The 12,897-nt window shown below is 31.9% G+C and overlaps 1 protein-coding gene across 1 annotated transcript; it reads left to right on the top strand.

The window, feature by feature from the left end:
• Positions 1-328: 328 nt before the first annotated feature.
• On the top strand, positions 329-11,451 carry LOC117683698 (uncharacterized). The gene is made up of 3 exons (XM_034453473.2): positions 329-658; positions 4,139-4,686; positions 8,778-11,451. The coding sequence occupies exons 1-3, from the start codon at positions 449-451 to the stop codon at positions 9,142-9,144; spliced, it is 1,125 nt and encodes a 374-aa protein (XP_034309364.2). The 5' UTR covers positions 329-448; the 3' UTR covers positions 9,145-11,451.
• Positions 11,452-12,897: the final 1,446 nt, after the last annotated feature.

A 12,897-nucleotide genomic window follows, 5' to 3' on the forward strand; every position in this document is an offset into this window, starting at 1 on the left:
TCATCACTAACAAGAAATGTGTTATTAGAAAATTGACTTATGAACTTGCCTTCAAGTTTCCAGTTAGAAAAAAAAAACGCCAATTTTATATTTTTAGCCGAAGTTAACCATGTTAATTTGTCAATATCTTTATCACATATAATCGTCTAATACATGTATACCATATCAAAGCTTTATCATATAAGCAAAATAAATCATGCGCCGTGTGTGTATGAGGACGGATATGCTTCTGCTTTAAGATTTAAAGATGATATGTAACAAAACCGGCCACATCTTCCAACATCAACCAATCAGACTGATAAACGCCATCTTGTATTATCAAAAATTTCATCTTCTTCCTTTTCTGGCCGCATTTGCAATACGGCTCATGATTAAATGCCAAAATATATCATTTAGTGGTGGAAAGAACAAAACAAAAAACCTCGTGTGGAATCAATAAGTAAAGAAAATGGCAAGCAGTCAAGATATAGAATCTCAAGGCATCGGTCTTCATGCAAGACATGGCGTCCCCGAACCCGAATTTCCCGACATTCAGGAGCCCGAGCCCGCACTTCCACAGAAGAGATATGTTAATATTTACACGTTTACCCGTGTTTTATGTGGCCTTCTTATCGTAACAAATACAGCGATGGATTGGGCGTTGTACGCTGAATTAGATGTAAGTTGTACATACCTTTGTATTTTTTTTAGGAATCGGGATTCATTCTTAAAGTATTATGAAGAGATAATTTTGATTGGGGCGGGTTAAAATCCAATGAGAGTCAGACCAAATTATGACTTCTTTATATTCAAAGAATGATTCCTTATCACTCATCTTTATTAAAAAATTTTCAGCAATTATATACGATTAAATATTAGAATATTGATAAATAATTATTTATGTGCTTTTCATTTCTTTTAATTATGCAAACCCTGCTTAGGTCCCAACAATACGTCATTTGAATTTATTGGATTGCACATTATAAAATCGATTCGTAGTGTTATCACAGACAAAGAGACTGAAAATGTATGAAATATTGTGATAAAAAATGAATAGCTGTCGACTTTATACAAATATAAATTCGAATATCGAATAAATATCAATTACTACAAAAGAGATGCATTTGTTTATCAAAATAGGTTTATTACCCCCAGTCACTGTAGCAAACTAACGTATTAAAATTCAATGCGTAACGATAACGCTTGTCATTTTGACTCTCAGGGAAAATGTCTAGTACATATTTGTGTGGATATTGAAATAATAATCTAAGTAATGATAATCTATATATATAGCTCTGAAGGCTGAAACAGTGCTATACTCGGCATGCTAAATTGGATTTTCTTTCTTTTTTTTAGAACCTTAACATATTTCAGTTAGTTTTTCAATCAGCATAAATTGCATTTCGTAAAGAGAAAAAAAAAGCTCTATTGAGCCTTTGGCTCATGTAAGTTGTGAAAATATCAAACAATATAAAAAAAAACAAAATGAAAAATAACCACGACACACCGCAACATCTTTATTTTTGTTTTGGTTTTGGTTTTTTTTTTTTATTTTTTGTTACGTAAACAAGTGTTAGTTAAGAAAACAGGCATCATTTTTGGATGTATATCGGGATATAAATACGGGTTGGTCACGTGATCAAATCCTAGAAAGCCTGAAGGGCTTTATGGAAGATTTGATCACGTACCAATCGGTATTTATACCCCGATATACATCCAAAAATGCCTTATTTCTTATATTTACATTTGTTGCAAATTATGACGATAAAAATGCTCCATACTTTCTCTTTTGTGATGACCTAGAAAGCCGCTTTGATTAATATGACGTGACAAAAAATAGTGCAACAATGTTGCAAGCATTTGATTGTCGTGATAAATATGACACTACTTTTGACAAGACAACACTTTTTTATTATTAGAAAGGAAAACAGAAAAGAAAATTCACTTGTATAATTGAAAAAAACCGATTGAAATCTTGGCGGAATAGTACCACCTCTGTTAAAGTCACAGAGCGGTTAGAAATTTAAAAACAAAGCGATTGAAATTTGAGTTAGAGTCTACTTAGGCATTTTCAGGGGAAACTCTATCGCAGAATCAGATTCAAGAGCATAATGATTTCCTCCGACATTATAGAGGAAAGCTATTTTAACTTCGAAGTTCTTCTTACGGAACAAATCTGACAGAAAAGCACAAGGAGTTAAATTTGACCATGATCCGTAAATGGACTTAACATGAAAGGTCTGTGAATTTTGACCGAGGCTTGTAATAAAGTCAAATTTTAACTGAATTAACTCCTTTGACAAATTGCGATTGTAATTTTCAAGAACGCCTCGTTACAATGTCGACCCATAAACATTCTGTTTACAGGCCTAACGTGTCATCCAATATGAATCATTTATCCCCGCAATTAATGTTATATTTTTTAAGAAAATTAATGAATAAAACTTTGCATAACAAAATACACATTACGATATCTAATATGTGTGTTTCAGCACAAGTCACATAGAAAAAGTAGTGACCTAGATTATTCATGCGCTACTTTGACCTCTTGACCCATAATGATGTTATGAAGGAATAACAGCGGATTGCGCAAAAGGTGTTATATATAAGGGAAAATATTTGCAAGTGTAAATATATTGATATGAAAGTTTAAATACTAATGGCGAGCGCAGCTCGCTAGCGCGTAGCACTTGCGAGAGAAGCAAGATTTACGGGCAAGGCACGTGTGAATAGAAAATTCAGACCAAATGCACATTCATTCAACGGATTTTTTTGGTGACAGCTACTAGGAACAGTAATGCAATGTTTTTATCGGACCAGCAGTTCCCTGTAAATATGGTTTCCCATTTAATGCTCTCGCGAGAACAAGCAAAATAAAAATAATCAAAGACTATATACATGCATTGTAAATATACTGCTGATACAACGTTCACGGATATATACATATGAGTTATCGCCCTTTAACATCAAATACAATCGTACGACGTCACACTGCACATTGATCAGTCAAAATTTTTCAGCGTCAGTTAATTTCGACCCACAATGCAATTCCAAGCATTGCAAATGGCCATCTAACGTTCTCGCTACAAAGTAAAACTTTAAAGAACCAGATAAAATGTGTAATTGCAAGAACGACATGCTTTTTAGGTAAATAAAACAGTATACTATGCATAGTAGAGTTTTTAAAAAGCCAGATGACACAAAACCGACGGTGAACTCTGACGTCACAAATATGTTTAAATAAGGGGAAATAACTCTAACTGAAATTACTGTAAATTGAATAACAGGAATCTGAAATCCTCTCAAATCATGAAAAGGCTAGCGAAATGAGAACATTTTTTCAGAGATATGAAACAATTGTTACTTGCACTCATTTAAACGTTCACATTCAATAGATTTTGAGAAGATTCCGGTGATTTCCGCAAATTTCGGGTATTCTTGACCCTTGATTTTCGATGGGGTGGGGGTAGGGGGGAGTTACAAGTTAAGCTCATAAACACTATACAACCTAATATGCCAAAGTGAGTTGACGTTATTATCACTTTTAAAAAAGAAAAAAAAGTTCTGAATTGAACATTATGTTAAAATCTTTATTATTCAACGACATTTTACCCGAGATTATACTAGTTCTACAGTACCCATTAAATCATAAATCAATCATTTGAAAAAAAACCTTGAAGTATTTCTTATATACTCAAGCGTAAAAATTTTTGATAATAAAAAGATATATTGAATTTTGAAATTCATTTACTTTTTTGCATTCATCTTTATAATCTTATGAATTTTTTCTTAATTAATTTATTATTATAATACGTATATAAACATTCATATCTCATAATAGGATGCGCTCGCTCCAACGGTCGCACCGTAAAACATATAAAAAGATGAAATGTTTTATTGTCTAATTCAAACTTGTAAGACTTTTGTAATGCAATACAAACTGCGTGTAAAAATGAAAAACCTTTTACTTACATGTACCACCGAACTACAGTTCCATGCACTGCAAAATAAAAACAACAAAAATTTTTTCATTCAAATATTTAGATTGTGTCAAGAAATAAGGGTAAAAAGTTGAATTAAAGATAAAAAAAAGAAGTGATTAACCTTATCACTTAAATGTAACTTACTTTATAATACTATTATTTTTGTCGTGTTGTAGAGTAACTGTGAAGACATAAAGAAGCGCTTTTTAGTTGTGACCATCATTGGGACAATCCTCACCATCGCTCAGATTTCGAATATAGTCTACCAAGTCAAAGTCAACTATAAGGAAGATTTCAAGTTTCAGGAGCCTTTGAATTACGTGGATGGCCGGTCGGAAGCTATGCTAATGGTCTTATTTGTAGAGCTGCCTCAGCTTTTTCTATTGCAAGATTATTCAAAGTCCCCATGTGACAAAGCAAAACATTGTTCTACTGACGGAGATTCCGGCGGAATCACTACGGTAACCAAAGATCCACCTAACATAGACGACGTTATTGATATAAAATTTCTAACTGGGTGCGCAGTTGTTGGCTTGGTTACTTGCCACTTCCGGTATCATTTGAGTAGACCACTACCCAGATTTGGCAGGAGAGGGGTTGATGATGAGTATAAGATGTTGAAACTACAACAGACACCAGTTCTGAAACTAATCATCTGGTTTGACCAAATTTTACCGAAAATTCTTCGGTTTGTGGGACTGGACATCCTTTGTTTATGTCGAAAGTAAGTATTCGATGCTCTAAAAAGAAATTGCTTTTATTTTACTTAAGGTCTCTATATACACCAAAAAACTGCGTTTTTGGACTGTTCGGAAAAGTATTGCATAAAGTTGTACGTGCTGAGTTTATCTGAGTTTATCTCGTTCATTTTATATTGAAGAGAGAAATGTTGAGATAACAGAGTGGAGTGCATAAGGCGCATAAAATGTCCATATAAAAACGGAAATAAAAACTGTTAAAATTAATATACAGCTGCTGTTACGGGTGGGGCCACAATTGGTGGGGGGGGGGTCATACTTTTACATATAAATATATTGGGAAATATCTTTGGTGTAGATATAAAATTTGTCAAAATCATATTCTTTAGGACTAGGGTTGGGCAATATAAACATACTAGTATATAGACTCTGGCCCCTTGACAATTCTTTGGCCTCACAAGGGGTTCAAAGTTTGGTGTAGGTTTATAATTCATGCATATACAGTTGTTTAGTTCTGATCATTTTCTCGAGAACTGCAACATAAGAATGTATATACAGGATCTATTATATGACACTGTTCAGATATTTTATATATGACTCAATAAAGCTGATTTTATTTTGTCTGTCATTGCTCAGGTTAACGATGTGGCCCATTGGCCTCTTGTTAACTATATTTTGACTCATTTAAGCAACCACCTGTCTAACTCGGCCAGCGGCCAGTGTTTTTAGGTCCCATGCTTTCAACATGCCTGTTTTCAACGGCCATTTTGTCTGTTTTGTCACATGACTTTTGACTGTGACCCCGTATCGAAAGAAGCCAAACTTAGACAGCTGACAATGAGTTAATGACAAATAATTGAGTGTGTAATTAGTATTCTGTTAAGATTTAATGAGATATTTAATTATAACACCTGTTTTGTGTTGTTTCTATATTCATTTATATACCCAATTCAGTTCAAAGTTAATATTAAATGTCCAGTCTTGCGCTTAACATGTACAGCAATTAGCCGAAGATAATTTACGCACATTTTTCTTTAAAAAATTCTTTGTGAGATAGAGGTGCGTATCATACACCCCAATGGAATTATGATATTTTTAGACAGGTAAAACATTGGCTATCGTAGTTCTGGACAAAGCCTTTATACAGAAACCCTACTTTTTGTTTACCGCATTTAGACAATTGAAAATTATTGTTTGGGCGTATTTAGCATAAAATGTTTTGCTCTTAATCTGTTGATAGATTAATTGAATTAAAACGGCTATTCAAAATTATTATTAACTGTTTATTCAGCAATTCGAGCTGTGCATTCACCATTTCCGTCTACGCCGCCATTATATTTGTTATTAATAAATCTGTGCAATAGAGCCAAATTGAATAATTATACTGAGTGTTAATTTGAAACCTGGAATAAGATGTCACCTGTCTTAAGCAGCCAGTTTGTCATTGTCCCACAAGTAGCCTCTTAAAACAGGTGCGACTGTATTTATTTAACAAATCTGATTTTTTTTAAATCATACAAAACAATGTATATTTATCATAACTATAATAATTTATTATAACATCGATTTGTGACCCTTAAATATATCCAATACTTGGAATATATTGATTTAATTTGGTGTATGCGTATCAAAACCTCAAAACCTCTAAAACGTGTCATTATAAGAACTTCAATGCCTTTTCTTTTATAGAGAGGGTTTGTGCTCCGTATTTTTGTAATAGTCTAAATAAGGTCTAATGGTAGACGAACTGATTTCAATCAACCAAAATGTGACCAAGCTATCGCACTTTGAAACAAAATTTTCAAAGTGCGTTATAAAGATTCATCAATATTTTTTCTTATCGAGAATCTAACGCACTTTGAAAAAAATGTGTATAAATCACAAAGTCTGTACTTGAAATTTCTAATATGTTGTTATCATGATGATTTGATAACACTAGTGAATCTAATTTAGTAATATACCGTCTTTGAGAAAAGAAATGAGGGCTAGGATTAACCATAGATACAGGTCGATTACCAGTACATAAATTAATTGATTACAGGAAGAATGTCCCCTACCCCACACATTTCCTTTCAAAACATATGATATTCGGCAACTTGGAGTAAACGTTTAAGAACGGACAAAGAAATTTTTTTGTAAATTAAGTGCAGTGATATTAAAAACAGAACTGGCCACTCAATAATTTCTCCAAAGGTAAGTCAGGGAATCTGTAAGGGTTTCAACATAAAACCTATTTTCAAATTCTAATCAAATAAATAACTTCATTATAAAAAAAAGTTACTTTGCCAAACTTTAATTTTTTATAAACTTTGAAATAAGCTTAAGATGGGGATTTTGTTTTCGCACTGATGCTCTAAAAGATCATATCGTTTCTTATAAACATTACTAAAGATCCTTTTTTCACATCATGCTTGTTTATAAGCACGTGCAATTGAAGCCAGTTGAAATATGTTAAACATTGATCTCCATTATTAATACATATAAATCATTTTTTTTAGTTTCTGGCATAGGACAATGTACCAGATAAGAAATAAATTTGCTGCATACATTAAAAAGGATTTAGATAATTTAGACTCCCCGAGTTGTTCTTTATGTGTAAATTGTCAAATTACATTGTACATAGGCCTCTGAGAAAAGAAAAAAAAATCTGATCGAGAAACAGTTTATCAAATTAGTTGGGAATGCATCTGTGTTCTTTTTCAAATACCTCCCATTGAGCTTAACAAAGTTAAAAAAAATATATTTCTTATATATAAAAGTATCCATGCATTATTTTGACCAAACCCAAAACAATTATTTTCAAAGTGCGTTGATATCGACGATATCGATGCACTTTGAATTTTGTTTTCAAAGCGAGTTGACTTAGTCCCAAAATTAACGCACTTTGAATATTTTTTTTTCAAAGTGCGTTGCCACAATGCATCCGCATCTTTTCTTCCCAAACATCATATCAATCCTATAAACTAATAAATCTGCAGGTTTAATTTCTAAGTATAAATCTCTTTTATTTCGATATTTAAAATAAGATAGTTACATGTATAGCCGTTAAAGCATATCAACTAAAAATATAAACATTTGAACCTGCACTTGTTCGCATTAATTTTCAAAAATTATACTTGTATTTGATATACATTGTACTTTGTCATAATTGTTCATAAGCTAACAAACGCAGTATACAGGTCAGCTATTGTGTACCTCAAAATTGACCGTTTACCCCTTTCTTTAGAGAGTAAATACTCATAAAGTAAAAAGATATATTACTAGTATTTGGAAGGACGGTTGATTGCTAATTGGTGCAGTTCATGTGATATTTTGATATACATATCTCAATTAACATTTGGACTATTTTTCTTTAGGTGAAAACCATTACATTAAATGATCTTATCGACAAGTCTTTTCATTGCGAAATTGCTCTTCATGATACCTAAAAATCTCGTGGGTTCTCTTTTCAATGTCTTATCGAGCAAAACTATGTTAACCATTTATCTATTAAATTTGAGGATCTCAACAACTTCGACAAGACCTTGCACAATGTTTTTTTCGAAGTGCGTTAATATCAACCATATCAGCGCACTTTGAATTTTTTTTTCAAAGTGCGTTGACTTGGTCCCATATTTAACGCACTTTGAATTTTTTTCAAAGTGCGTAATTTTTCAAATTACGTTGTAACACTAGTGTTTAATGGTGCAACATTAATACATGTAGGTTTCATATAGCAAAAGTAGGTTAAACCCCATACGATTATTTTCCGACTTGATTTTCTTGAATTATTTTCTTTTCTAAATACTTTTTACCGGTATCTCAAATGATAAAAAAAATCCCATGGAGATTGAAGCTGTTATATCTTTTTTCTAGTGACATTTTTTACTCCCTCTATGAACCCACCAAAAGGCAACATTACTTTTTAGTTTAAATAACAGTTATCTTTTTACAAGATCTCTATATTTTAGCCCAATGGCATTTTGAATGCGGGTGAAATTAAATCGACAAAAAGAAGAGTTGATATTTTTCTTTATAGTTATAGCATACAGTAATTATGTCAATACGGATTTTAAAACGACGCTGAATTGTTTTTCTACCTACGTTGAAAGTATTAATTTCCGCTTTTCTTAAACAGATTCAAGATACCAATGGTTTTCGGGGACTGCCTTTGTGATCACTTGACCCCAATATGGCGCTGGTCCTACTTCGTCATTGAATGCTGGGTCTGTCGTTTTACCTACTGCCCAAAGCGAGACAGAGGCGAGGTATGGTTCGTGAACCGGATGAGGATGCTACGTCGCAGACCGGGTTTCCTGTGCCTGAACAAGGAGGATCCTTATTTCTTAGGCGTCTATTTTCCTTACTTTTTCATTTCGGCCTTGTGTGTTTTTCTTAACCTTATGGGAACGTATTACTGTTCCTTACCATTTTCTGGGAAAATGAAACCGGTTTCTGAAGTAGTTCGCTTCGTATACAATTTTACATTTTTTAGATATATTTAAAGCCTGGCCCAAGTTATTGCTTCCATCACTTTTTGATAAGTATTAACAAAAATACACATACCTGTGAAAGAGGTACAGTTGAAATCGACGAAATGGAAAATATCCAAGATATCTGCTATGACACATTATCCCTTTTCACTTATAAAAGTTGACAGGAACGAAAACAAATTTCTTACGGAGATTATGATGGGAATTTTTAAAACTTTTCTCCATTCGGACGTAATCGGGACACCTTGTGCAATTTTTAAACATTATCACCCGGGCTTAACTATGGCTGATGCAATGCAAAATCCCCGTTTCTATTTTGCGATGTGTATTGAAACCTGAAGCGTTAGAGGGGGCGTTTTAAAACAGATAATCTGGACATTTTTCATATTAGTGGATGAACGTAGTTTAAGCACAAAAGGTATTTATTATTATCGAAATATCAAGCGAAAAGTGATGGAAGCAAATTCTCGGGACAGAGTATAGAAACATTAGTTTGTTCTTGAACATTAAATGTGCGTGTCCACTTAGGTCTAAATATCTTTTGATAATTTGATCTTTGGGACGAGTTTTATCTAGAAAAAAATACCCTTTTTGGTAGATGCACAGATCTTGTTTTTGTTTGCTGAGGGGACTTGATGGTCCGGGCCATTTTTTAGACTATATTAATTTCCTTTATAAGAGAGCTATGTATTTAGATATAGGAATTAAATCAAAATTAAAAGCTAACTCATAAAGATTTATGGAATTGTTATTTAGTATATGATAGTTTATAGCTTAACAAATTATATCTGAAATTTTAAGGTTCATGAAGATTTGATTTTTAATTTGTTCGTTTTGTTGACCACCAAGCCTCTCAAAATTTTGCCATCTTGGCAAAACACATACTGATATATGCATTGAATACAGTCATGATCTTAATGTTAAATTATCATGTATTCAATGTGATCTGTTAAGTCTTAAAATGGACGTAATTATATGAGGTGTTTACGTAAAACACACGAGCTAGAAATTTATTCATTGTCTAGACGTATATGCACACTAAACTATAATTATATTATAAAAGGAACACCAATTTTGAAAATATGGCCCATCCAGGTCTGTTTTATTTATTCAGAATTTTTTGCCGGTGAAGAGACCTGAAATGGGGGGGGGGGTGGTTCAAGCCAATTGCCACCACCCTTTCACCACTTATACTTTTAAAAGACAGATATTGAAAATTGCTATAAAAGTGATAGTATACAGTGTACCTCCATCCCCTTTAGTTCCCTGCCCAACTAAGCGATGTTTTTTTTTTATCTCTTTGTTGTTGTTGTTGCTTTTTGTGCTTATTAGAATATTTTTTTGCGTATATATACGGTAACTGATTTTATTTAAATTTAATGCTAAGTAGCTGGTATATTGTATCTACATTTTTTATACACGCAGATGATAAATATTGCAGAATGTGATCATATATATATATTGAGGACCGTGTGATATTAATATTAATTAACAAGAGTTAATGCAATAATAAAACCAGAATAAACAAGACATTCTTGTGATGTCCAAAAATAAAATTAGCTGCTTTACCTGATTGTAGAGCATATGATATGGACGCCTCAAAAAGTGACCATTTATTGTTTGAAACAGAAATAACAAATCAAAGCAATTTATTAAATTTCTAGAAATAGGTAAATGGTGGTTCCTTCCATTGTATGAATTTGTTGTAACGGTAAACCGTTTGGTGTTCGACAACAATACCAAAAATAAAATATATGCGAAAACCTAGGAGGAGGAGGAGAGAAGGAGTAGGTCATAAATTTTTGAAGATCGAAACTCGATATGGGTTTTTTATGTTATAACGTTTTCATTTATATGTTTTTTTGCATTAATTCCAAACAATTCTGCCGTCATTGCTTTTTTATTATTATTATTTATGATGTTTATTGTCATGTTTTTATATGTTTCAGATTACTTTTTCTGCATGTACTTAATTGTTTTTTGTTTTTATCATTATGATGTACATGTACATACTCTCGTACACTGTACATCAGTGTATTTAGTTCTGTTTTAGATTTTACTTCTTATTTATGATTAGTAATTTAATAATTGATAATTAAAGTCTCGTATGAACAGAGCAGACAGACAGGAAGCAGTGTAATGAGGTCATATCGTGTAGTTTTCCAAGATTCTATCTTAAAACAGGAAGTTAAGATTCAATCAGTACCGTTTTTCTTCCTGAACATGCGTAAAATTCAAAGCAGATGATGACAGTTTGGTATACTTTAAAAGTTATTTTTATTCACATTTTTTTTCTTCTTTTTAATCACAGAGTATAATTAAGGAAGGAGTCTTTTCTGGTTTTCGACTTGTCAAACGTAAATTTGATTAATGGTTCATTAAATCAAGATGAAAGGAAATTAAAATAGTATATTTTTCTTTCTTTTTTACTATCATACAACTTGGCATAGAAAAATGTAATCAATGTTTAGAATGGAACAAGGACTATATTTTTGGCGTAATATTGGCGTAGGAAAATATCACATGTTGCGCAATTCAGAATTGCTGCAGATTATATATATATAATGAGTCTGTTTTAGCATTTTAAAAACAATAACAATAATGTTGGATTTTTTTTTACTAATGTGAACTAATAATATGATACTTGGGTTTCAGAATATGTTTTTAAAATATGATTTGCCTATCAAATAACATTTTTATAAGCTTTTTAAAGCGCCCATTCTATACATTGATTTTTGTGAAAAAATCACTAAAATCAGTTTTTCTCTCTTATGAAACGGTCAATATATTAGCTTTTCTGTTAATTTATATCTTTATATAAAGTCTTCATAATACATAAAAATTAGAAATATTTTATTATTGGAAGCATAAAAAAAAAATCAAAATTTCTTCAAAATTTAAGAAAATTAGAGGAAATGCGGGCTAAGCAATATCAATTTTAGTATAAATATTTATTCCAATTAAGTAGTATAAGCTGATAGACACTCTCATGGTCTATGATTTCATTGAAGATTTCAATCTTCAAATCTTAAACAAATGTCTACAGAACTATAAAGAGCTACACTTATTTTTATCACTCTTTACGTTGAGGAAAAAGGTAGTGACCTTGACCTGACCTTTATCCGAAAACAAAAAGGTCAAATTTAATTAAACTGATAGAATCATTAAGTAATATGATCCGTTTGACTGTGTCAAAATTTCATGCATTTCTTATTATAAGAAGTATGTTTAATAATGAAAAGACTCCTTCCTTAATGACAAACTACGTAAACTGGTTTAATAGTTTCATTAAGTTTTCTTGTTCTGAATAATACTTTTTAATATAAAATATGAAATAATGGTATGTCTTTTTTCAGATAAAATCATTGAAATAATGTCCTTGTTTATGTTTGTCTGTTTTTTTTTTTTTGGGGGGGGGGGTGGTTGGGGGGGGGGGTTGCTGAAGGAAAGGTCTTGCATGGCTGTTAACATACAAATTAAAAAACATATATTAAATGTTTTAAACATCTCCCCTTCAAATAAAAAAACCCCAAAAATGAAAGAAAACAAAAACAAAAAAAGAACAAGAAAAAAAATGCTGAGAAGATCCAAGAAAGTTTATATAGTACAGTATATATAGCTGCCTTTATATAGAAAAGATATGTCAAATTAAAACTCTATGTCAAATTTGCCACTTACATGTAGCACTTTTGTATTAATCCAAAAATTAGTTTTCAAAAAATCATACCATATATCAAAAACTCACCATATGACGAACCAATGCCC

The sequence above is a fragment of the Magallana gigas genome, chromosome 10 (assembly GCF_963853765.1).
Source record: "Magallana gigas chromosome 10, xbMagGiga1.1, whole genome shotgun sequence".
In the NCBI taxonomy this organism is placed as follows: Eukaryota; Metazoa; Mollusca; class Bivalvia; order Ostreida; family Ostreidae; genus Magallana; species Magallana gigas.

What these genes read in the sequence shown, in the direction of transcription:
- LOC117683698 (XM_034453473.2), top strand. Translation starts at nt 449, where the DNA reads ATGGCAAGCAGTCAAGATATAGAATCTCAAGGCATCGGTCTTCATGCA. An exon ending in CGTTGTACGCTGAATTAGAT is followed by an intron (nt 659 to 4,138) that starts GTAAGTTGTACA and finishes GTCGTGTTGTAG; the next exon opens with AGTAACTGTGAAGACATAAA. An exon ending in ATCCTTTGTTTATGTCGAAA is followed by an intron (nt 4,687 to 8,777) that starts GTAAGTATTCGA and finishes TTTCTTAAACAG; the next exon opens with ATTCAAGATACCAATGGTTT.